The 26,966-nt window shown below is 37.9% G+C and overlaps 1 protein-coding gene across 2 annotated transcripts in view; it reads left to right on the forward strand.

Moving 5' to 3' along the window:
- The window catches only part of MYO3A (myosin IIIA), a 94,732-nt gene that overhangs the window by 63,432 nt on the left and 4,334 nt on the right, over positions 1-26,966 (forward strand). Inside the window, exons 19-32 of one of the 2 annotated variants that reach the window (XM_065731578.1) lie at positions 1,176-1,329; positions 2,394-2,482; positions 4,171-4,300; positions 4,424-4,594; positions 6,782-6,861; positions 7,454-7,531; positions 10,021-10,226; positions 12,179-12,290; positions 13,008-13,170; positions 13,818-13,904; positions 16,943-17,066; positions 17,794-18,760; positions 19,400-19,538; positions 25,867-25,976. In XM_065731578.1, the coding sequence (XP_065587650.1) occupies positions 1,176-1,329; positions 2,394-2,482; positions 4,171-4,300; positions 4,424-4,594; positions 6,782-6,861; positions 7,454-7,531; positions 10,021-10,226; positions 12,179-12,290; positions 13,008-13,170; positions 13,818-13,904; positions 16,943-17,066; positions 17,794-18,760; positions 19,400-19,538; positions 25,867-25,976 (2,610 nt within the window). Of the gene's footprint in view, positions 1-1,175; positions 1,330-2,393; positions 2,483-4,170; positions 4,301-4,423; positions 4,595-6,781; positions 6,862-6,996; positions 7,039-7,453; positions 7,532-10,020; positions 10,227-12,178; positions 12,291-13,007; positions 13,171-13,817; positions 13,905-16,942; positions 17,067-17,793; positions 18,761-19,399; positions 19,539-25,866; positions 25,977-26,966 lie in introns of both variants that reach the window. The other variant, XM_065731579.1, reaches the window with a different exon arrangement.

Consider the following 26,966-nt stretch of genomic DNA (forward strand, 5'->3'; position numbering starts at 1 on the left):
AGTGTCCTGAAAAATTAGATCAACCTAGATAGCAGAAAAGTTTAGTTGTATATTGTCATCTCTTTCAAATGGATCAGTAGATTTATTTATTTAGGTCAGTATTTCCAAGACAATGTTAGAGGGTGGGTTTTTTTGTCATTTTGCTGTTTCTCTCTTGCTTAGAGGTATGAAGTCTAATAATGTGTGCTTTTCTGTTGCATATGGCAGTTTGAGATCCTCACTGTGTTGCTTTCTTCATTCACCCCTGACTGTCATTCAGACTCAACTGAATGACACATAAGGAAAGGTTTTGGGGTTAGAGGTCTTTGAACTCATTAATATTACCCATCATTCATGTTCATGACACTTAATTTACAATGAATTTAGGGTAGCCCAACTATGACATGACATCATAAATTAATACAACATTTCTATAAAGTCCTATTATTTGGAAGAGATATTATTTTTAGAGGAGATTAAAAGGATTAATTATGTGCTTTGTAGTGTAAGGAGCAGTCTGCTCAGGTTTGAAGGCAGCCATGGTGTGTAGGGGAGCACTGTGCTACCTTACATACTGTATTTTGTAATGCAGACAAAAGTAACGGAGTGGTGGCAGTCCCTAGAGCATCCTTCTCTTGTTATATCTATGCCTGTCCTGTATAATTAATAATTTTTGAGAAAAAATCATTGCAGCACCCTGTGGACACAACTGTTGTTACTAGGTTATTCTCAATGTTGTGGAAAGTTAAGGATATCTGTAGTCTTCAGCAAAGAAAATAAGATCAGCTCTTTATTGGTTTTTAATAATTCTTAGTACTTTTCTGATATTTCTTAAAAGGAACAAAAAACAAAAAAAAAGTAAAGGCCAACCAGAGACAATTTATTTATGTAATTTTTAGAAAGTGTATGCACTGTATGTCCTAACGTGAGAGCTTTTCCAGGTGTTTGAAGATGGTAATCAAAAAGTTGAGGCATCTCTGATCTTCAGTCACTTTTGCAAAATGGCATAGGAATCACTTAAATATCCAACAGCGAATTAAAATCTGTATCTTGGCAGTGTGATATATCCCTTCAAGTCTTTAGCATCTCAGCATACTTTTTCCATGCAGTTTTGTTTTCTGCAAATGACAATTTATGAGTTATTTTCTGAAATGGTTCTGTATAGATAGATATAATGTGTCTTCTGTTTGCTACAGAATGAGTACCTATATGAAGGTGTCGATGCACGAGTTATAGAATATGAGGACAACAGGCCACTATTAGATATGTTCTTGCAGAAACCAATGGGTTTATTATCCCTGCTTGACGAAGAAAGTCGATTCCCACAAGCAACAGATCAGACACTTGTAGGTAAGTGTAAGGTTTGTTTTGTAATGTTGCAGGATATCCCCCTGTTGTGTTTTTGTTTGCTTTGTCTAGTTCAGGGCATGCATACTAGGTGTTATTTTCAGTGAGCCCATGTTCCAGTGTTGAAGTATATTTCAATGCAAAATGCATGCAAGGTTGGATACATCTTTGAAGTTGATACAAGAATGTCAGCAGTAAAAATGAACCTAAGTTGCTAATCCAGGTTTTGAATTTTTCCACTTTCAGGATGTTTTTAGTTACAGCACTCAAAAGATAAAGGTCAAACTGATCTAAACCCCTAGGTTCATATTCCAAGAACGCTGTTTTCAAAGCTGAGTTATGTTCAGAATTCAGAATGTTCTGGAATTTTACATGAACCATATACGAACAAGAATTTTGGAAGTCATTAAGGATCATGGCTGCAAACCTTGCTTTGGCACCTTTCAGCAAATTAGGTTTCCAATTATGTCTATCTAGAAATTAAAATAAGCATTGAATGCATTGTGATTCAGATCCTGAATATTTCGATGCTACCAAGTACTTGATTTCAGTATTTCAGTTAGATTTCTGAGCAGATGACTGTTTGATTGATTTTTGAATGTGCCAAGTTCCAGATGAAGGTTTTAACCAACACCCAAACACAGAACCTAGTAACAATATCCATAGTAAAGCATTTATATAATCTTATTGTTCTTCTACTTTTAATCTTATACATTCTCCAGTACAGAGCCCCTTAGCCAGTTGGTAAATGTTTCCTCACAATTTCCCAGTGTGGTATGATTACCACACTGTTTCATATATGAAGATCAAAAGCTTAGAAAGACAAATGACTTTCTGGGGTCATATGTTTAAAAAAAATGGTACAAAGAAAATAACTGAAAATAGCTCCCATATTCTCTACAGTGTTTTTTGTTACAAGACCGTTATACTTTCTTCCTCCTTAAAAACATTGGAATATTTTGTGCTATTGTATTGTCTGAGAAGTCAAGAAATATCCTTAGATGGATCCAGTTTCAGAAGACAATTAAGTAACTCCAGTAACAGATAAACTATGTGTTTTCTTCTAGAAAAATTTGAGGATAATTTGAAGTCAAAGTATTTTTGGAGACCCAAAAGAGTAGATTTAACCTTTGGGATTTATCATTATGCAGGAAAGGTAAGAGACCTACTGATATTTGTTGGGGATTGTAGAGCAGTAGTGCTGGAAGGAAATTGCAGAGGTCAGCTGGGTTGGTTCTTAATCATTTTTTTTATATAAGCCTGACATGGAAATGTTGGTACTGCCTGGTACTTCAGATGTAAAAAATGTATTTTCCTTCACACACACACACACACACACACACACAAAAAAAAAAAAAAAGGCTATCAACATCTCCAAGTAAATAAAATGACTATTATGACTATTACAGCAGAACCAAGAAGTCACCATTCTGTAATGCACCTTGGTGCTCCTCTAAGTCTTCTGCTATGCTTGTTCCCACTGTGTCAAAATGGGCTCTAGCTCCATTCCTTCTCTTTTTTAGTATCTCCCTCGCCCCATAAGCCTTACTTCTTGGCTCTGTACTTTCATTAGACAGATAGCAAAGGCCATGCCTTCTGCATTATTTGATGAGCATCATCTTGCCTTGCTCTAAAAGCTGACTTGCTGAGTATGTCTTTACAAAGCACGTTGCTGCTGGTGAGCTGAACCTTGTGGAAGCAGGAGCTCACATCTCCTTCAGAGCTCTTTCCAAGGTTACAGAGTAAGCATCGCTGTCTTGCATGGGAAACTTTGTAGTGCTTTGCAGTACATGAGCAGCTGGCCTTGAAGGAGCATTACACTGCCCATTAGCTGATGGAAGATAACTTGCCCCTTGTATAACACAGGCAGCTACAAAAGGCCTGTGGTGACTCCTCTGAAACTAACCTGCAAAATTATGTACATTTAATGAGCATTGCTTATCCATCTGCTGAGGAGTGGGGAGTCAGTTCTGCCTGCACCATTCCTGATTCCTCCACTGCAGCTGGGGATTTCACCAGCCCTTTCCAGCTCTGAGCAATGTTTTTTGTTAGGAGATTCTCCTCATACTATTCTTAAATTTCAATTGCTGTTATTTAATTTCATTACTTTTAGTCCTGTTCACTGTGAACCTGGAATACAATTTATTTCCTCCTCCTTTCAAAGCTCTTTATGTAATTTGGGATTGTTAATGGGTTGTTCTGTGTTGTTTTGTTCTGAAATTAAAGACGCCAGCTTTTGCTACTATTTAGCCAGGTTTTCTTGTGGGTCATTTACAAAAAGAATTCTGGAGGTACACACTGAGTTAGAAATACCATGCCTGGATTTGTTATAGAGATCTCTTGTGCAACCTGTTTCTTTGAAAACTTCCTTTGTCATTGATACAGAGTTCTCTGGGAAGAGAGTAAGTCCTGGGGCCAATGCAGCACAGTATGAATGGAACAGAAAGATTACACAATATGTGTAACTGTGCAATAGGGCTGAAAGCAAGTTCACTGCTTGTTGTGTATTTACGCCTGTATTAGTGTAAAGGACGACTACAATACAGTTGTCCTACTGCTAAACCCACACTGTCTAAAACTAGTACTCTCTGCTTGAGGGCATAAAAGTGTCTTGAGGTACTCTGGAGTAATAGATTTGCTTTTAGTAATCTGCATCATAATGGTTCTCAGTATTGAAAAGTTAAAGCTGTCAGTCATCAGAAGAAGGACTGTGAGTGAGAGCAAATGTCATGGCTGAAAAAATATTCATGTCTCTTGATATATTACAAGCCACATGCCAGACTAGTTAAATTTACAATTGCTTTTCAAAAGCCCAGAAGATGCATAAATGCACTTTTTAAACAGGTTCTGTATAATGCAAGTGGATTCCTGGCCAAAAATAGAGATACTCTGCCAGCTGATATTGTTCTGCTTCTGCGATCATCTGAAAACAATCTGATACGACAGTTGGTAACACATCCTCTTACAAAAACAGGTATTGCTATTGTGGTTATCTTCCTACTCTCCTTCTCTAGCTTTCATGCTGACCACAGCTGGATTTCATATGACCATTTATTGATGACATTATACACTTTGTGGCTTAACTTTCCAACCCTAGAATCTATACAGAATGGAGCCCCTGCCATCTCAAGCTGCAGGGGAGGGACTGGTCTGGTCAAGTGCGAAGGAAGTGGTAGAGGCTTCTTTCAGGGTCCCCTCTTCAGGTTAGGGGCTCGGGACAGGGAGTGGAGTACATCTCTTGAGTTGAGGACTGAACAAAAAGGATCAGGTAAGTCACTGGCCTTTTTTGGACAGGGCATATTAAGTTGTCTGTTTTGTCTCAGTGCAATTTTTTCTCTAAAGTAGTGGAGAACCCAGGTGAGTTTCTACCATCTACTGCGAAGAACGAGGAAACACACTGCTTCCCCAGTCTTAGTCCATTATAGTACCTAACTGTTGAGGTCGTAATAGTGAACTCTTCCTTGGAAAGTCTGTAAGGGACTGAAGGAATGTAATTTGCTCTACAGAAATTACTCCTAAGTAAAGTTGCACTGTAGCTGAACTATATCCTTTGTGCAGAGTCCTACTTATCTTTTTAGGATGATGTCTTCTTATCCTTACAACCAGAAAATCTAGATGGCAAGCATCATTTGCATCTTGTATTTAGGTTTTACCATGAAGTTACTGGATAACTGCTGTTAAGTGTATTATAGACAGGCAGGGGTTACTTGTTACTGTGTTGTATTTATCCCTGTGTGAGGATGCTGATGCTGTACAATAAGTATTTTACAGCAGTACTTTCTTGAACAACTACACAGAAGAACAGGAAAGCTAAATTGAAAGAGCCTGATGGAAATTTCTCAAAAATGTTATCATAACTTACAGAAGCTAAGGTTTTGGCAAAGCTCCTGTTATTCACGAAGGGAGCTTCAGTAGTGGAATGCAAAATTTAGTCTTGAAAGTCTATTTTAGGTCAGTATTTTTGGGAAAGCACTGAGCAAAATGTTATTCTCTGAACATTTTAACTTATTTAGATCTGCTAAGATTTTAAACTATAATTTCTGTAGAGCCAAGGTCAGGACCTGAACGGTACCAAGAATTTTTGTAAATTTTTGTAATAATAACTCTAAAGTCTTTTTGTTTTGTTTTGTTTTACTAAACCACAAAAGATGTCATGTAGCCTTTTGAAACTGACCTAAACTATCCAACCCTAACCAACTCAAAGTTAGATTTCCAGTCAAAGTCATTTTATAAAGAGTCAGTGGAAACACAGAGGTATATCCAGAGTCCAACCTGTCCTATCCATCTCGAGTGTTTCTCTTAGGATGAGATAAATCTCTTCTGAAGGTCCCACTCTTCACTGAATGCAGTGGAGATCCAGTAGACACCTCGCTTCCTGATAGCTAACATTAGATGTGAGTAATCTCTCTTTTCTTTCTACCCAGTGATAATTAGCTAAGCACAGGGGATTTTTGCACTTGATACCATCACTTAATCCATGATGCATTAGCTGGGCATACCATGTAATTGCAGCTATTTATGCAATTTTTATGTAACCCTTTTCCTTCTCTTACTCAGTAACTGGGCAAGAGAGATTACAGGTTCTCACAGTGTCTAATGAGATTTCAGAAGTGTTATATTAATAGCAGAAGCAATGGCAGCATGCAGCACTGGGTGAGATTCATCAACATAAAGCAATATCGTGTAAAGTCCAGTAGTATGTTTCTTTAGAAGGTCAGCGTCTTTATAAACCAATCCTATGAACCTTGTACTTCAAGTCATTATAGTAAGGGTAGTTTTTTGCTAAGAATTCCAAGGTTGGAGTCTTAAGACAATGATAGTAAATGAAACAGGGCCAACGGACAGTAGCCAGAACACTGCCACAGGATTGTCCATTATGATTAATTGCTAGCATGTCACCCTGTCAGCTAGCATTCTCACAGGAATACCAAGGCACACTTTAGGAGAAAGTACAAACTAGAAATGTACAACTAGCTCTGTGGGGGATGAAACTGTATTTTATCAGTAGAGTAGAAGAGAAGGGAAGTATAGAGTTTAGCTGTATAGACTTGAGTCATGCCATGTCATCAGACCTTACAGCTAGAGAAGGGTACTGGCAGATATTTTTAACTTATATATATGTACCCTTATAACTAGGATAACAAAATAACCTCCTTAGGGTAAAAGCTCATGGATGCTATAAGATAGATGTTCTTCTGCAGCATTCTGTTTACTTTTTTTGCTCTAATAGGTGATAGAAGTGCCGAAGGCAGAAAATTCAGTCCTGTTCCATCTTCATGCAATTTCTTCAGAGCTTGTTCCATCTCAAGGGTGCAAAAAGAAATGGCAGCATACACAGAAAAAGTCAATGTTCTTTATAATCATATGTTACACTGAATAAGGTGGTTCAACGTAGTTTTTAGTTTAGATGAGTTTTGAGCATTTTGGTAGGTTGCATTCTTTGATCTTCCCATAGGTAACCTGGCACACAGTAAAAGCAAAACTACAATCAGTTACCAGATGTGGACCCCACAGAAATCAATTAGTCGTACAAAGGTAAGAAAGCTGGTATCATAATTCCTCATTGAACCTTAAGTTAAACTAGAAAGGCAATACTGTTATTGGTACTAAAAGTAAGCAAGTAACCCGTTCGATGGTTTTTCTCCCTCTCCTATTTTCTTTTCTGTTTAGCTGGATATCTTTGTGTTGTGCAATTCATATTCCTTCCGTGAGGTAATAAACTAACATTTCCCTTCTTTCTTGCTATAGTTTCATAACAGCTTCAGAAAAACAAATAAATACATAAATAAATAAATTAGAAATTTGGTGTGAAATATAATCATGTTCCATAGAAAATGACCACAATAGCAGTGATCCATAATGGGATCTCAGACATTGTCAGGGTATTTGTGGCAGTTATTTAGATGTTCTGTTATCAGATTGTGTCCTATGTCTGTGAATGTTTGTGTATTGTGTAGCAAAGTAATGTATTGTATTGGTGTAACTATTTTGTGCTAGTGACCTTACAGTAACTTTTCCAGGTTTTAGTACTTTTTTTTTAACTCAAAAAAGTGGTTTGTTGAGGCACTGGAAAGGGCATAGGCTGAACATAGATAAGAAGTGTCATTTTCTTTCTTCATCTATACAGAATGAATCAGGAGATACTGGACATCATCCAAGAGAGACAACCAGTATGAAAACACAAACAGTTGCTTCTTATTTCAGAGTAAGATATCAGATTTTTTCACCTTTTTTTTTTTTTAAGTGGAATAAGTATTTAGTCTTTCATCCTTTGAGATACACCTGTTGACTTTGAGTCAACAGCGGCCAGTTTAGAGTTGTGAAATGCATATAGGGCACAGCAGTGTGTGCAGTACAAATACCTAAAGGACACTGTGACGTTCCATCTAATTTTACTCAAATATACAGCCGTATTTCTGTCATAATTCATCTTTCACTTGCCTGCTTTTCCCTATGGGAAGTAAGGGAAGACTGGACATCAGTTGCATAGCATTTCCTTAGTATCTTAAGAAGTAAAAAGGCAAAGCTAATTTGGAACAGGAGCTACAGAAGAAGATTTTGATGGTCACAGAAACTGTTTTGAGTACATCCTTTGGGCTCCTTCAGCAGTGCTCTTTACTTTTCCAAGCACTGGCTGTGCTGTTGATTCTGTCGTAGAAAATATCTGTGAAAGACATCTTTCCTCCAAAGTCATGCACACAGTTGGCTGTCTGGGCTACTGTCTCTGAGCTTCCAGCTCCTTGTAACTCATATCTCCCAGCAAAAATGTAAAGGTGTCTCAGATGATGTCTATGACCTTTAAGAGTTCATTTACATCTTTAACAGAGAACAGTAAGGAGCAGGATCTCTTTGTTAGAAGACACAGTTGCACAGATTTTTTGTCTACCAAGGTTAACATGAGCTGAGGTATCATGGTGATACAAACCTGGACGGTGTGTTAACATTCTGGATGGAAAGATGTATTGAATCTACTTCAAAGCGCATGTCTGTGATTCAGTGCATTACCAACAAATTCAGCAACAGAAGCCATGGACGAATTCATTATATTTGTACTTTCCTGTTACTATTTTCTGTAATGGAAATCTCTGCTCAGATCATGCTAGCTAATTCTCTCAAATGAAAATTCAGCTCATCCCCAGTGGTTTGCTTCTATGCAGAAATCCATGGGAGACTGAGAAAACCATCTGCCTCCCAGGCTGAGTAGAAAAAAGCATATCCATTAGCCTGTCCTATTTGTTTCTGTTCCATTGCCACACCAGTAATAAAGCTAATTAAATGCTTTGCTGCATTGTGCAGCATTTGTCCAGAATGGAGTTGCACATTTTAATAGGAAACATATGGCTCTTGACATCCTACACCAGTTTCATGTCCATAACCTACTGCTGAACTGCATGACATCCTAGCTGCCTCCTTCTGTGGAGTCAGGTTGAATCTTGAGGAATGAGCCTGTTCATTTATGTTTTAATAGGATCTTCTTACAAAGCAATTTTATGAAATTAAAATCAAGGTTTTTTAGAGCCACATTCACCTTAGTTGGCTTGAGGAACTACAGACAGCATCTGGCATCCTGGTGAGGTGGGAAAAGTGCAACTTCAAATTGATTTTGTGCATCTTTTGTTTTACCCTCCACAAAGTTTTGCTTTTGGCAGGGCAGCTGTAGTGTCACCATCAGCCTATACAATGAATAGGATATGCTATATCAGAGTAGATAAAGCAGCCCCTCTTCTGGGGTGATTTTAGTTTCTTCCTGTCTAATGCAGGGATGATGGTATTAACTGGCTTGTTGCTCTTCCACTTCCCATCCTTAAGACTTTCTCTTTGGATGAATGAAGATCTTCAAATAGTTGACAATGGGTTAAAAAAAAAAAAGGTTGCAATTACCTAAGAAGATTCCAAGAAAAATAAAGAAGTACAAAGAGAGTTTCTGTCATATATTAGACCAGCTGATGTAGCTGGGAAAAGGCTTTCAGATACACTGCCCTTCCATCAGGTCTGATAGCATTTAACACCTTTAATTACCACACTGTCACAAACAGTTCAGTTGCTGATGCACACACCAAGCTTGATGCACTTGCCCCAAACACCATTTGTCCTGTGTTCAGCATTAGGTGTAAAATGTGCAGGCAAATTCTTGTGCCTTTCAAGAGAATGAGTGGGATGTTTTTAGAAATATTCCTCATTTAACTCTGTCCCCTTCTGCGGTTGCACACAGAATTCAGTTATGTTCTAGCAAACAGTGCTTTGTTTCTTTTGAATGTACAGCTTGATATGAATGCGGTGTGGCTGACCCAGTCAGCCAGCTGCTGTTACAGTGGTCATCAGGGAGCTTGTAAGAAACAAATCAATTTCTAGAACTGCGATTAAGGATAGTGCTGCTTCCCCAAACAAAGCAGGTGTTCAGTTATTGGCGGTACCATAAATCATTGCAGTTTGTGAGAATGGTCTGGTTGGGCTATGATAGACCCATGTGAGGCCAGCGTTGCTCTCAATCAGTATGTGCTGATCTTTTCAAAGCTAGAATTGTTGATGGGCCATTTACTTCATGGGCTGACAAAGGGTTGAAGTACCCTTTTTCCGAAATGTACTTGTTTTCATATGTTCCTGATCGTATGAAATAAAATTTCAGCAACACCTGGAACTGCCTGTATGTTTTATAAGTATCCAGGTGTCAGATATTTTGTTATTTTCTTGCAGTACTCCCTCATGGATTTGTTATCCAAAATGGTGGTTGGCCAGCCTCATTTTGTCCGGTGCATCAAGCCAAACAACGACCGGCAGGCAAACAAGTTTGATAAAGAAAAAGTGCTGGTTCAGCTGCGTTACACGGGAATCCTGGAGACAGCAAGGATTCGAAGACAGGGTTATTCGCACCGTATACTCTTTGCTAACTTCATCAAACGGTAATATTGATGTGAATAAGTGTTTTTTTCTCTCCTGTCATTGCTGTTCAGTGTTTGATAAGCGTGTCTCTGGCATGGTGTTTAAAGAAAAAATACATTGTCTGTCACAAAGGTGATTACAGACTGGATGACAGAATAGCTCAAAGACTACATTTGTGGGCCCTTTTGGTTTGGTAGGGAAAGAATATGCATCTCAGCATAATTGTTTCAGATTGCCTGCGCACTTGAGTAAAAATTGACTTGCTTATAAACCAAAAGGTTTTTTCAGAGATTTGAGGGTTAGGAGTTTACTGCTTCAAATTAGAGTGGAGAATTTGGAGAAAGAGAACCGCCACCGTTTCTGTAGCTCCAGACATCCAGTACTGTGCAACGTCTGCTTTTGGTGTGGATTAATGATAATTTGGGACTGCTCATCTAGGGCTGAGAAGTTCATTAAGTGCATAGTTCTGTTTAAAATGAAACTTCTAAGCATTAGTCATTTGTTAAGAAGGATAATGAATAGTGATTACTTTATAATCCTGTTAACTCGCTCTTCTACTGGCTCAAAAAATAAATACTGAGTACTCAGCCTTTAGTTCTCTTTTGCAAATAAAGACCCTAAATATTTGCCTCCATCAGAACTTAGATTTCTGAAATGGGGAGCAACAACTACTCAGACAGAGGCACTTAAAAGTGCACCTAAACAGAGAGCTAGCCACAGAGTGCTGTTAGTGCACAAGGAGAGAGAAGGACAAAGGGATGTTTTAATAGCATTGCTTCTGGAAACAGCATTGCAGGGACTATTACTGTCTTGGAAGAGTGCAGCATGGGAAGAGGTAGTCATCACCACACCAAGATGTGCTGTGGCTTTTAGTGCTACTTTTTATCTAATACTTAGCTATTCTGGCAAAGGAGAGAAAATCAGTGACCACAGTGAGGAAGCTCTCTGAGGAGTGTGCCTCTGATTGCAGTGAGGCTGTGCAGGTCTCAAGCATAGGGATACAGCATTACGTAAAGAGATTTTTAACAGGTACATATCTCCCTGTCTTTTTTTATTATTATTTGAGACTTAGAATAGACCTGAAATATTGGCAAACTTATTTTGGTTATTAAACCAATTCATTGTATAGTACAAAAAGAAAGAAAATAAATAAATAAATAAAAAAGAGTAGGTGCAGAAATTGGTGGTGATAATGCAGGAAAAAACATTCTCTCCTTTTTTTATTATACTCTGAGGGAATTATTACCTTCATCTAAAGCTGATAGAACCCAGACATTGTGTATGAAGGTGTCAGGAAGCACACATAATGGTATTAAAATACTGTTTCTGAATTAAAAAAAAAAAAAAGCATAAGTACAGTTCATTTTGTAATGAAGCATTCTGAAAAGTCCTGGAACATGCAAGAACTTCTACCCACCAGCTGAATTTGTATGGTATGAGTGATTTTCATGCGTGAGCACTCTGGCCCCTTTTCCCAGTCAGAGTTACTTCCAGGGAAGTACCAAGAGCTGGGATGCATCTCACAAAATGTTAACCATCTAAAAGGTAGATGGTCTAGCACAAGAATAACGATACGAACTCTTCATGACATTTCTAGCTATATAGGAAACTAATTTAGACAGAAAATCTTCACAAATATTTTTTTATCACTGAAATAACTCACAGAATGCAGTCAGAGCAACAATGAACTGGCACACAACCCTGCTTGAGTTGCACACTTTTTAAAGCCTCCCGGTGTTGATCTAGAATTAAACATCCTCTCAGGGTGTGCAGTATGTCACTCATCTGCTTTTAATTGAGTGTCTCAGTACTGTGTACAAATCACAGCACTTTTCTTAGTGTAATGTTTTTGGTTTTTTCAGTGCTATGTTTTCTTTCATGGAAGTTTTAATTAATTTAAATGAATGGTTTAAATGTATTTGCAACTACTGCTCACTGTTAATGGAAGGAAGAATCATCTGTTTGTCTTTAGGTATTATCTCATCTGTTACAAAACAAATGATGATCCTCCAGTCAGCCCAGAAACCTGTGCTGCCATCTTGGAAAAAGCCCACCTTGACAACTGGGTTCTTGGAAAAACTAAAGTAACCTTTTATATTTGTTGTTATTTTATATACATAGTGCGTGTAAAGCAGCATTATTGCAGCATGTCATTGTTAATTCACTAGGCAATTTGTTTTCTCAAACTCTTTACACATTTGATTGGAGTAGCTCTTGGTCTTTTCTGGTACTAATACAAAAACAAAATAAACAAAAAACATTTTTAATAAAACATAATATTGGACTGAAATCCTGACCCAATAATGTGTTAAAATTCCGATCAACTGTAATGAGGCACAGTCTGCCTCACCTATAAAATGCAGTATGTGACCAGTGACACTGTTTGTATCATCTTTCTAAAAATGCGATAGTAAGGATCCGCTCATTCTTCCTTGGAGCAATCAGACTCACAATGGGAGGGGAAAAGATTTTGGCCAGTGGGAGTTGATATCAGCTTTATGTTTGATTAAATCAATTTAGTAAATAAGCTATGCTTTAGATATAAAATTGGAAAGAAGAGATTGAAAGTTCCAGATTTGGACCACCTTTGTTGAAGGGGAGAGTAGGGTAAAACAATATTATAAGCAAACAAGATGCTGTCTTTAACAAGTGATCTTTTAGGTAATATAAGTATAAAGTCTGCTGGCACCAACTTGTAACTTGTAGATTCTAAGAGGACTGAGTGAGTACTGGGACTGCGAGGGCGTTTCTGTAAGCCATAGTAACTAAAACTACTGCTTGTCTGCTTCCTCTTTATTAAGGTATTCCTCAAATACTATCACGTGGAACAGCTGAATTTAATGCGAAAAGAGACAGTTGATAGGATTATTTTGATTCAAGCCTATGTCAGAGGGTGGCTGGGTTCAAGGAGATACAAAAAGATAAAGGAACAAAGGGAACAAAGCGCTATTAAAATACAATCAGGTAATACCTTTAAAACATTTGAAGATTTACTTAAAATTAGCATGTGTGTACAGCCAATGGATGTGTGTGCTTGCTGGATGTGGATTTTGCTGTTTTCCTGTTGTTATATTTGACAAAATGTCTGATACTTCATGATACCTGTTCTTGTGAAGAAAAATTTCTTTTGACCAGCTTTCTAACTGAAGCTGTATTCATCAATATTACCTTTAAAGACAATTTTTAAACTGGGAAAATGTGGTAGTATAAATGCTACTGTTATAAATAATAGTCTAGCATGCACTGCCAAGGTTGTGTAATATAATAATAAAAATATATTGCGTTAAACATCCTAGATAATAAGACCAATTACGCTGTTAATGGAGACATCAGCTGAAATTTTTAATAGATTTCATACATCATCTTGTTGTACATTCTGATTCTCTTGTGTTTTGTGTTCATTTCATTTATAGTAACTTAACTCGAGAGAAAATGTGATTTTTATGTAGATCCATACTGCTTGTGCTTGTTTGCCATTATTTTGAAAGATAAAACCTGCAAAAATTTTATGAATATATTAATGAGCGTCTGTAATTACTTCCAGACTTTTTTTATTCTTAAATCCTTTTGTGTACCTAATGGATTCTTTATTTTTTCACATCTCTTTTCAGCTTACAGGGGTTTTATTGCTCGGAAAGAATACCAGAATGCAAAGCATAATCAAAAAATTGAAAAATACATTATTAGACTTCAAGCAAGTAAGAACTGTTTGCTGTCCTGGCTTTTAATCTGCTACCCAAACAAAATACATTGATCCAGATTCTTTGCTGTTACTAAGTACACTACTGACTATGCTCATTTAGTCTTTCTGAGGTATAATTTATCCATCATATAACTATATGCAGTGGTTGAAGCAGAATGATGTATTCCACTACTGGTACCTCAAAGCAGCATAGAATCATGTTCTACAGCTATGAAGTGGGCTGGTAAAATGCTATAGCAAGACTTTTCACTCCCAGTTTGATGCACCTTATTATTGCAGCTGGTGCTGCTGAAACCCCGTATGACATAATCTGCACGTAATCTGTATGTTCATGCTGTTCTGTTAGGAATAGTTTTTGTTACATTTCAGTAATAGTTGTTATGTTTGAGACTTCAACCTGTAATTTCACTTATATCTGACTTTTTTTATGCCAGAGCTCAATCTGAGCTAGCAAAGTACTACTTCTCTTTTGCAGCAGTTATCACCTTATACCCGGTTGTATACTATATGACAACCTTTTTCCCTTCCTGTATTTCTTTCTCTCCTGTCCCTGGAGAGACATCCCAAAGCCTGAAGTAGTCTAGGCAGCTCTGAAATGAGTGGCTATACAACTTAGAGAGGCACAGGACTGAAAAAAATTGGCTCAAATCTGCAGGGCACCTTCGGTAATTACAAAGGTGGTAACCCCAAGTATAAGCTAATGCTGCCAGTAAGCAAGCTATCTAGATCTAAACTATCTCCAGTGTGCCTCTGTGTGTATGTACGAACACAAGTATTGGTTTTAGTCATTGTCAGATGCATCTGTTAATGGCACTGAGCCAGTGTTAGAGTGTACTGAAGAGCACTTCAACTGCAGTTGGTAGAACTTCATCAGCATATAAAAAGAAAAAACAAAAACAAAAAACTGAAACCACAATAAAATTCAGTGATGTGCCAAAAATAATTACCCAACAGAAATCTGTCAATTATTTTAGGATATTTATCAAATGCAAAACTATGAATTTATCACTTTACTCTGTTGATTTCCCCAATGTCTCTCCTTGTCCACTCTCTTTATTCTGTGTGTAGTTTTATTTCCAGTTTTTGGCACAAGAAGCCAAAACAGGAGGAAGCCAATTTTTACTTACCTCTCACAGTAATTTTTTCCCATTTATTCTGAAAACAATACAAAAAAATTCTCTTCTGGTTTGAAAACAGTGTTGAGATAGCTACTGTCTCAAAAGAAAGGTCTCAGCCAACTCCAAAGGTCAGACAGATTAAGTCTAAAGAAAGCATACTTGGCTCATATGGCAAGTCCATTGACAGTGTAACTTGATATATTTTAAAATATCTCCTACTGACTTTGTTTTGTATGGAAATAGAATGAAAAGTTGCTCAGGAAGTCCAAGACACTGAGGAAGTATACAAAGTGCTTTATAATTTGCACTTTCCTAAAGCCTTGTCAGGTAGCAGTATGAAACCCAATTGTGCCATTTCCAGTAAGTATTTTGGTTCCTTTAACTTATATCCAGTTATCAGTAAGTTATTTATGTCCCTTTCATACAATGCTTCTTATGCTGATCCATGGCATCTAGAGGAGCCCAAGCTGATCTAAATTGTGAGGAGGGAATGCTAAAAAGAAATTCTCCTTTCCCATTCTTAAATGAGCCTGACCTCTCCTTGTGGCACAAAACCACTCAGTAGAGCTGGAGTAAGAGCTCCCTTATATACCATCTCCTCCAGATGGTTAAATCACCCAAATCCTCTACCACTACAGTCTTGATATTGCATTTGGAGTTGGACTGCCAAAAAACCATTTGGGGAAAACACTATCTTGTTCTTATTAGCAGATTTGTGCTGAACCCATGAAACTGCAGACATGCCCAAACCACAGCACTGTGGAGAGTATGCCAGTTTCCATTGGGAAGTGATTTGCAAGTTCAGGAACTTTTGAAGCAACACCCCAAATGGGATATGGTTTCTGAATATGACACCTCTGTGTAGAGTCCTAAAAGTGACCCAGGTGTCTAAACTCTGCTTATAGTCAGCAGAACCTAGATTTTGATTCACTTTTTTTATAAACCACCAAATGCTTTCCACATTGGCCCCTTTATTGGTATCTAGCGCCATTTGAGATGCCACAGGTTATCCTTTCTGGTCTCTAGCTTTAATTCATGTGGCACACCCAACTTTCTCTTCCCAGAAAGCTTTCCATTTCTCTTTCCATTTGTCTTGTCCTGTCTGCCAGCTGCATGTGGATGCCCTGGGCATCCTGAAGCACTTCAGATAATACTCAGTAGCCATATGCCAGCAAGTGCACCAAGCCTCTAGTGACTAGTCATTGACTTTCATGAGTGCCTGGAGACTAAGTACAATTGTAAACACCTTCATATACAAAGTTCACCTGCATGCACCGTTCATCTTCATACACAGTTGAATCCCAGCCCTTAAACTACCAACTGGCATAATGGTGAGGATGCCTGCATGTCAGAGGCACTTGAACTTGCATCTCTCACATAGTTTGAGCAAAAGGATTATAAGCTACGTCTGCTCTTACTGCTGAGCTATACATTTTTCAGTTTTTCTCCGATCTAGTGAATGTTTACCTCAGGAATTAAAGTTCCATGTCTGTGCCAAAAGAGAAGTTGGAATTCTCTATAATGTGATAGGCATTTCCCAGGGAAATGAGGGACCTTGAGTCACATCAGTTGCCTGAAATAGGCAAAGCAGGCATATGAAGCGTAGAGCACAGGGTTCTAGAGACACTTCAATAGCTATGTTTTTGCCTCTTATGTCTTCCATTATTTTCTTTAGTCCAGCAAAATACTGAGAAAAACCCTGGTTGTATCCTCACATAGAATGGCAGCTTTCTGAAATCTCAACAACAATTTCAGCTGAAACATAACCATAATTACTACCCCAGTCTGTGTTTCCTTATTTCTCCTTTTTACTGCTGGTTTATTTTTTGAACACTGTTATCATTTAAGAGTATGAAATTTTCAGGGTATCCATAGTTTGTTGCCTAACATTGTTTATATTACAATTTACTATCAGTTGCCAGAGGATACTTACTCAGGAAGAAAAGAAAAGAACTAACTGAGGCAAGGAACAAAGCAGCAACAACAATTCAATCTCACTACAAGGGATACAAGGAGAGGAAGAGCTTCAAAAGGAGGAGGTAGTAATATTTTCCATATCTTATGTCACTGTGTCCCTTTTCAGTAACTGCATTGATTTAAAATACAAAAATAAAAATAAAAAATAAAAGGGGGGGGGAGATATAGTGAAACAAATTATTCTAGAGATACATACAGTAATGTATATTCACTTTGAGTTCTTTTAATGTCCATAGGCAATTTTCTCATATTTTCAAGCCCAGGAGATACTATAATGTTAATGTAACCTGTAAATGAATCTCTTTTTGAATCTGGCTCATTGCAAAAAAGTAGAGCAAGCAGTAGGCATCTGTGAGGAGCTGCTCTCATCTTAAATTAATGTCTGATAAGCATAGGAGATGATGAGCAGGAACACAGATGACTTGCTCAGGATCAGACAACAGAAAGTAAGGGGAGGTGAATCACATTGTATGTATCTCTGCAACAAGGTGGTAGTCCCAGTCTGAAGTAGAGCACTTGGCATCACAGCCTTGTTTTTGGTGACAGTATTTCAGCAGCTGTAGACTGTCCCAGAGAGGCAGAGAACATCTGTGAAGGAGGCCACAGTCTTTCTCAGGAGACAACGAACAGGAGCAGTGTGGCCCTAGTTCCAGCTATATGCACTAAATCTTTACCATGTTACAATGCCACTTGCTACACAATGGTAGTTTGCCAAAAGGAATTGTAAAGTTGTCACTGTCTTTCATCTCCTTCAACTGTAATTTTTCCCCCAAACTCTATTCCATTTAGGGAATCACTTAGAAAGAAACAAACTGAGAATTCAACATCCTCTAGTGAGAAGGACAAAGAAATTCAAGAAAATGAGGAATGTACAGCTGGAGTGAAGAGTGCCCTTCCTAAAACAGAAGAAGAAGCAGCTGTCATTGTTCAAAGCAATTACAGGGGCTACAGAGCCCGTAAAAAAATAAAGGAAGAGCGCAAAAAAATAGCAGAGGAAGAATTATCTGTTGTGGAATATCTTGAAGCACAACTGCAGCCAGATGAAGATGTTACACTGGAAGAAGCGGTGAATGAGGAGTCTCAAGGAGAAGGAGATGCTGTAAATGATGAGTGCACTGAGAACAGAGACGGAGGAAACACACAGGAGCAAAATGCAACATCTACTGAAGAAGAGAGAGCTTCTGTGAAGCAGAGGCCTGCGGTGGAGCATACTGATAAAGGTGAAGAACAGTCCTCCTTGAAAGAGTCATCTGACAAAGCTGTCAAAATCATAGCTGAACCTGATCCCCAGCAGGGGCAAGCTAACCAAGACACACTCAGCGCAGGTAGGCAAAATCAAGAATCTGCAGTGGTCCAGCCTGAGATCAACAAGGATGTGGAAAGAAACCAACTGAAACATGAAGAAACGATACCTAGACGATGTAAAGGAATTATGAGAAAAGAGTCACTAAGAGGTTCACGGAAGCAAGGTGAAGCAGAAATACAAAGTTTAGAGGACAAAGAGAAGGCAGCAGTGGTTATTCAGAGCAATTACCGGGGTTACAGAAGGAGAGGACAGCTCAGAAAAGAAGGGAAATTACCTTGCAAAAGTCAAGAGAAGACCACAAAGGAGTCAACAGAAGCAGTACACATTCAAAATAAAGATTCCCAAACAAAAAAAAATAAGGAAAACGTTGTGACAGAGGCTGAGGGTTCTAAGACACTGAAGGGAGGATCTGAGAAAGAGACTTGTGATTTGGCAGCCTTTTCACGGCAGGTAAAGGAAATATGAAATGAGTTAAACGTAGCACACTGAGCAGTGACAGAAAGGCGGTCATTTTATTGGCTTCGGTGGAACCAGGTTTTCATTCTCTCAGCTGAGACTGATGTTTTTTTAATGAGTGTGGCATTGAAATGCATATTTGAGCCGCAAGATAAATACTCTTTTCTGAAAGGAGGGGAAAATGAAGTTAGAAAACTGGGAAAAAATTATGTCAGTATTAACACAAATGCAGAAGCTCTGACTCGGTTTAAAATGTGCATTTACCAGACAAGGCCTTTAATGTCTCTGTAAAAAAAATGCACATTGTTGTGTTGATGCCATGAACTTAAACATATGCAAAAAAGTGCATCTATAGTTGCAGCTGCTCTGCATCCCAGCATCACCAAGTGAACCAATATCAAGTAGCTGCAGGACTGGGCTGCAATATGGGATTTGCTGTACTTTTCTTTGTTGAATAGATTGTTTTTTAAGAAGAAGACTGAGAGGTAATTGTGGTAGGAACACATGAACTGTAGTAGATGGAGCCTTGTGTTTTAAAATAGCTCTCCAGTGTGCCATTTTATCTTTTTTTAGCTTGGAACATATATATGCCTATTTATGTAATAATGAGAAATTCTGTGTTATGTCTTTCAGATATCAAAATTATCTGAAGACTACTTAGCATTGCAGCAAAAATTAAATGAAATGATATTGTCGCATCAGCTGAGACCTGTGATGATGTCCAAAGATAAGCAAACTAACAACCAACATTCTTCTCATGTTTGTCAGTCAGGTAATGTTGAACCTTACAGTTAGGTAGAATTTTCTCTTGTCAGCAGGACTGTCAAGAAACAACTCCTACTCATGTTCTCAAGGGCAGGGGACTAGAAGATGAGCTAGCTGCACCCTCTCATATAACTCAGGCTGTTGATTTCTGTACTGAGCCTCATAACAATATGTGTCTGAAACATTGGCCAGAGAAATATCCAAGCCTGGCAGGGATTTACACATTTACCTTTTTATTATTATTATTATTATTATTATTATTATTATTATTATTATTATTATTATTATTATTATTATTATTATTATTATTATTATTGTTGTTGTTGTTGTTATTATTATTATTATTTTAATTTTTTTTTCAGTGCTGCTTAAAATTGGTGAATGAATCCTTGTGAGACCTAGACACAGAACCTCTAGAAATACATTTATTTTATAAAAATTCTACATTGGTTCTTTTTCACTCATTGTTGCTCACTAGTGTATGCTATGGGTAAGATGTGAGACTATATTGGGTACTATTCCAAATGCTATACCAAAGTTTGGCACATTTTTGCTGAGTAAAATTTTTAGCTACCCAGAAGTGCAATTGAGTCTATCAAAAATTCTAACTCCTCCCACTGTTGATGGGGATGACTTTAAAATTATAAGTAATTTCTTATTAATAATTAGCATCCTTTTAAATTCTGTAGTTAAGAGGACATTACCTCTGAAAACACAGTCCATTTATGTTCCAATCAGCATGGGCAGTGGAGTTCTGAAAATATAATGAAGACAAGGGGAAACCTGGCAGCTGTTTGACCAGCTAAAGGTCTTATTACATCAATGAGTGAATAGGATAAAAGTTTATCAGTAGCAAAGTAGAACAAAGTCCTCCCTAAGCATTGCTATAAATTTAAGTAGCTCTACAGGAGACAAAAGAATGCCAGAGTTTGTCACCTGTGAATGCAATCCCACTTAAAGTATATACTAGTCAGCCACTTAACTTCTCCTTATCTTGGAACATGTCACTATTCTGTACCCCTGTGGTGTCATAATGCAGTGTTTTCCCAATGATGAAGTGCATGAAATTGCTGCTTGTATCCTTTTGAACACAGACATGAAGAATATCATACATTTCTTTGAACCAAGTCCTAACACTTTGTAAGTGAACAGTTGAAATGATGTGAGTTGCGTAAGAAACCAGGACTTGGGCCTCATTTTGATGAAAAGAAAGAAAAATATTTTTTTACGAACTGATGTTATGTGGTCTTAACAAAAGGAGCATTTATTTTATTCTCTTTTTTTCTCCCAACAAATGACAGCACTTTATTCTTATGTGTACCAGGAACAGTACTTAAGAAAATGTGGATTAGACACAAGGCCCCTATTTTTACTTTCTCTTTAATTTACAGGTGCAAAAATTGAATGTTTGTTAATAATGTCTAATTGTCTTTTGCAAAAAAGTCAACAATTGTATTCATAATCTATCTTTGTACAGTGATACTTTTCTCAAAGGTAAATACATTTAGAATGGAATAGTGGGTCCTGTCTGACTACAAAGCTGCAACTGAACTCCTACCTTCCCTTAAACATTGTAAGCCATGAGATAGACAGCTATGTAAGATAAAGACTCGAGGATATGGTGCTGCAGACTGCCATGCTAAAGTGAAGCAGGTAGACATGAGTGAGGCACTGTCTGTTAAATAGGGAGGAGCTTTCTTGTTCTTTCCCTATATAATGTGTTTCAGTATGATTTATGCACACACATTTAAGGGATAAGTTTTTACTTCAGGTTTCCCTCATGGGCCATTTTTGTTTTTCTACCTCACAGCAGAGTTTGTTGAGCTTCATCTGTTCTTCAGATCATGTCTATATCTTATTACTCTGGTGGTTTGCACTTATTTATACACCTTATTCAGCTTCAATAGTTTTGTATGTCATTTTATAACTGTAACACGAGATGTGTATTTTATAGCTTTATGCCAGATAGGAATGTTTCTCTGCCTTCATCAGTGGGCAGGTGACCTTTATCCATCTGAGAATTTAACTGTTCCTTGGATAAAACATCATATTGTATTGCTATCCACAGAAGGGTGGGAACAGTGGGAAAGCTGGATGGCAAACTGTGACAAGTGTTCAAATTTTCAAAGCTGTTTATTTTAATAAAAATGCAAATCCTGCAGTTTAAAAAATATTCAAGCCAAACATTTTAATGAATGTTAAATCTACAAGGTTAAGTTGTTCATAAGTGAATTTATTGTATTTATAAAAATGCATAAGGCATGCTGTACAAGGTTCCTGGAATAAACAATATTCCCTGTAGCTCAAATCACTGAGTAGGTTACATCTGCTTACTAAATACATTCATCTCAACCAAATGGCTGCATCCCAGGACTGCCCCTTTGGACTGCCGTGGGGTCACTTGGGGTTAGAACAGTAATTTTTGAGGTCAAAAATTGAAGGGAAGGGAACTTAATCATGATGGAAACCATTTTATTTATTTTTTCACCAGATGCATTTACAGTGCTTTTAAGTATTAAATGACATTCCAAGTACAAAATCTCTGGAAGATAATTTTCTATATTTAGAATGAAATTCTCATGGCACAAGGCAATTTGGAGCAGCCAAGGACCCGTTCAGCTCCACAAAGCAGTGAGCCAGGTGGGGTCTTCACCCGGATCCACCCTGCTCTGCAGCACTATTTACACAGATCTCCTGGGCAGCGTTTGCAGCTCAATAGCTGCTAATTTATTATTACCATGTTCTGTAGTCCCAGTTACTATACCTGCATTTTCCTGGTTACTTCCCATATCCTCAGCAAACCCCAGACAATTACTAAACCTCCTGCCTGGTTTTCCTTCCTGCTTTGTTCTGAGACTGGCTTTATCCTTCTCATCCACATAAGATGTGAAGCAATGCTGCATCAAACAAGCACCATTTCACTTCAGTGACATGCAGACAGGTTTATCTGTTTCTCCAGGTGACCTAATAAATAAAGACCTTTCATTGCTCAGATGCTTATCATGGCTGTAGCCTCTCTATTTCTTCAGTAGTCAGTATATGATCTGTTGTAAGTCAGATGGTAATTTACATTAGCATCCATGGATGTAGATTCCTCTAGATTGTTGTCTTCCAAGGTTATCATTGTATGTCAGGATGTGCAGACACAGTTCAAACTGAAGGGCTGGTGATACTGATTCATCTTTATTCAAGCATTTCTTTGCCTGTACTTGAATGCTTCAAATAGACACTTCTCTCCAGATTTTCTGTAGTTTGAGGAAAATCTTTCACCTTTTAAATTTGCTTGACCCATCTTCCTGTTGGTAAGATCTTAAAAAGCAAGAAGGTCAGTGAATTTTCAAATGTCTTTCTTTCTCATTTCTCCTACACATTATACTAAGGCACATGATCATGTGGCAGCACTGACAGCACCTGTTCGTATCGACATAACCACAGAGCACAGGCTAACTGCCCTGTGGAAATTTAGGAAAATTTTCTTAGTTGAAAGAGTAGTCAAGCACTGGCACAGGCTACTCAGTGAGGGGGTGGAGTCTCCATCCCTGGAGGTGTTCAAGAAATGTGTGGATGTGGCACTGAGGGATACAGTTAGTGGGAATGGTGGTTATGGGTTGATGGTTGGACTAGGTGACATTAGTGGTCTTTTCCAACCTTGATAATTCTGTGATTCTTTGAATGGATATTTATCATTTTGTGTTGTTGTATGTGTTTGAACGTTTGTTAGGTAGAAAGCATCAATTTTCCCTTTTATATAAAAAACACAGGACCAGATCTGTTTACAGATATTTGAAGTCTTAAACAGAAACCTCTATGTAAGGAAGCAACATATCTTGCCTGTTAATCAGTGAATTATTTTACTCCATTCTGCTCCATTACCTGCTGCAGAAAGGTACAGACCATTTGGAAAACAGGCACATCTAACTGACCATTTATCAGGCCTAGATATTTAATTTGCCTTCCACCTTTAACTCTACTGAGTAAATGATTTCTGGAAGTAGCAGCAGCTAATAAAAAGCAAATCTTACTCTGTAATCCAATACTGCAACTAACCACTACTACATCAACTGTGTTTCAGTAGCAACAAACAAACAAATCTAAGCATAGAGGCAAATCACAAGTTTATTTTCTGGTGAAACAAAGAAAGCTGGATCCATCAAGCTTCCATTTACCTACTGTATAATTTGAAGGCAAAACTCAGAATTACATTTTCAGCTCTCTGTAATTTTGTAAAGGAACGATTAATGTCCAAGCTGAGAAGTCTTCCTGCCTCAGGATAATGCTTCTGTCCCCTCTTTTGCATAGCTCATAGATATGCAAAGTGCACTGGCCAAGATAAAAAGCTGTTTTTTACTAAAACCCTATTGTCAAAATGAGTTTTTGAATGTAAAAGGAGTCTTCTTTGCAGAACACATGCACAAGAAACTTACAACTAATTTCAGTTGGAATAATTGTATTACAGAATAAGAGAATGCTCTAATGTGCTTGACAGTGATGAATTAAATGATGTAACAACATACACTGTTATGAATTCTTAAGGGACAATAAAAAAATTTCAAGTATTATGAAGGTCTTTTCCACAGGGTTTTCTTAGAGCCCCCACTTTGATTTCATGTTCTTTTTCCAGGTTTTCATGCAGTTGGGATCTTTGATGCTATTTTTGATCCACAAACAAGCTGTTAGGTGTTTCTACTGAATTACATTGAATTTTAAGGGATTGGGCTTTTCTTTTTGTTTTGGGTTGTTTTTTTTTTCCTACTGTGTGGTTTGGTTTTTCTTTGGTTTTGTGGGTTTTGTTATGGTGTTGTTTGTTATGTTTTAAGGTATTCTTTCCAGTTTAGACTCCCATTGGGTTTAAAAATACAGTAGGGAAGGTTTGCCTCTACTCTATCTCCAATGGAAACTCAGATAACTCCAGATGACCCACTTGAAATGCGACAGAGTAAGCCCATATAGAGCATAGTCATGCATTCCATACTGTTTCAAATAAAAGAATGTAATTTATATTTCATACAGGTTAGTAAAATTAATTTATTGCATCTAAATCTCATTTTTAACAGGAATTATCTGTACCTTGACTTTGAAAAACACCATTGTTCTCTTACGTGCAAAATGTTAAAAGGTACTTGTTTCATTCATTACATGAGAAGCTGTCTGCATTTCAGATAAGAAACTAAGACAATGAATGTAATCATTATCCCACTACAATTTAAATGAACATTATTCACTCTGACTCCTCTGTATATCCATGACCTTTACAAGCCTTTATTTATCACACATAGAAAAAACTTACACAGCTAATTTTGCAGGAGTCAACACTGATGTATTACTGACCATTTCTCATTTGAAATGATCATGCTTTCTCCTTAATTAAAGAGATGTCTGATGTATATGGGAGAGTTTTAACAGTGTAAAAGAGTTTCTGATGGCCATTGGAGAACAAAATACATTCTTCCTTCTAAAATACAATCGTGTAATTGGCACATGTGGGTTATGGAGTCAGAGTCGCTTCATGTGAAGCAGAAGATGAGCAGAATGCATTTCAGTAGTTCGTTGATAGCTTTTTATTCCACCTTCACTGTCTTCAATTATGTGCACCAAGATTTTCTTCCAGGGACTCTCCTGGAGCCCATGAGTCCGCACCCTGCCTGCACAGCCAATGGACAGCAGTTTCCATTTTGTGTGAATTCTTGGTTTCATTTCCTTTAGAATGAAAACATTCTTTCCAATTCTGTAGAAGACTTCTGCAGTAGAAACCACGAGTTGGGTAAACTAGAGAATGTAGACTAGAATATAGTGGGTGCAGTGGACATTGTTACACTGTGTTGTCCAGTGGTACGTCTTTTGGCTCAAAACAGACAGCATCAGCAGGAGACCTTGGTGAAAGCCTACCTACACATAGCATAGAGGTCCAGTCTTTGAATCAGGGAGGGCAGAGATTTAATGCTGGTTCCTGTGTTTGGCACCTTAGTGATTATTATCACATCCCTGCTCAGCTCCCTGTCATGAGCTGGCGGCCTTCCAGCAGCTGCTGCCCCTCAGAGCCCCTCTCTCAGTGTGCAGCACCAGCCCACCTCAGGAGAAGCCTGTGCCAGGCAGACTGCTGAGATGTCCCAGGGTAGCATTCACCATGTGGGTCATCAGAGCTCAAACAAGTAAACTCATTCTCCTTTCCAGTCTGGCTGCAGAAATGCCCCCAGACAGTTGCTTTTTTGAGTGCCTGCAAACAGTAGAAGTGGATATGTGGACTGGACTTACTTTACTCTCTGGTGAAATCCTCCTCTTTTTATAGAAGCCCATTTTATGAAGAAGTAAGTTTGCTATCTTCTGCTTTTTCATAGTTGCAACCAAAGTAGAAGACTCTCGCCCACTGCAAAGACCCCCACGGAGGCCGCGGAAACCCAAGACATTAAATAACCCTGATGACTCCACCTACTACACTCTAATACATGTGAGTTTAGCAAGCTTTTGTGAGCTTAAACTGCCAGATAATTCCCACCTAAAAATACTTTCTAATTGCCAAGTTCTTGTGTTTATTTCTGATGCAGCACGTGAGCTGAAAGGACACAGGCCACAAACACCAAATCTCAAACCAGATGTGAAATTAGTAAGGTGTAGTTACTCGACTTGGAGCCCCAAATCAGACCAATATTTACTTTTGTACCTGAACATATCTACATTCATTATATGCATAAGCAGTATTTGCATTTTCAATACCTAAAGTAAGTGTCTGCTCTCAGTAGATTCTTTACAAGTCATGAGGAAAAGCAGGTTCGTTCGGAGAGCTATTTTGAGCGTCTAAATTAGTGCTTGATCTTGCAGAGAGAGCAAATATTAAAATAGGCTGTATTAGTATGCACACTGTAACTTCCTTTACAAATGTGTCAGATTGTGATTATGGAGGAATTGGCAAATACAAACAGCCCTGGAGACTAATGGATTTGAGTGTGTCTATATATAGCCCTTGGTCCAAGTTCACATACCAAGGTCTGCTTTCCATTCCTGACTTCAGTGCCCTTAATACATAGGGTGGGGGAAAGAAGCAAGAAAGTAAGCAAAAAGAGAGAAAATTTAAAAGCAGCTCAGAAAGCAGTTCCAACAAAAAAGCAATTAAACTCATTTGCTCGAGGTGCCTGTATGTTAGTGACCTACTTTAGCAGCCGGTGAGAGCCCAGCTAATAAACTAACCGTAGCAATTGCTTCTCCTTTCAACAGAAGGTGTCACAGGGGCTTGCAGGGAGAGCTGCGTCTGGCATACCAAAAAAGACAAATGCAGCTATGGTTTATTATGGGGGCTTGTGAACAACACAGCTTTGAAACAATGGCATTTTAAAATGATATTCGTAAAAATAAATTGGTATGTAAGAATAAGATTTGTTTTGCGAAAACAAGATCGGTGAGGTAAAGGACTGAAATAAAAGGCATGACACTGTATTCCATA

Source organism: Cyrtonyx montezumae, unplaced genomic scaffold, assembly GCF_038088225.1.
Source record: "Cyrtonyx montezumae isolate F1298 unplaced genomic scaffold, pur_monq_1.0 scaffold_14, whole genome shotgun sequence".
NCBI classification, from domain to species: Eukaryota; Metazoa; Chordata; class Aves; order Galliformes; family Odontophoridae; genus Cyrtonyx; species Cyrtonyx montezumae.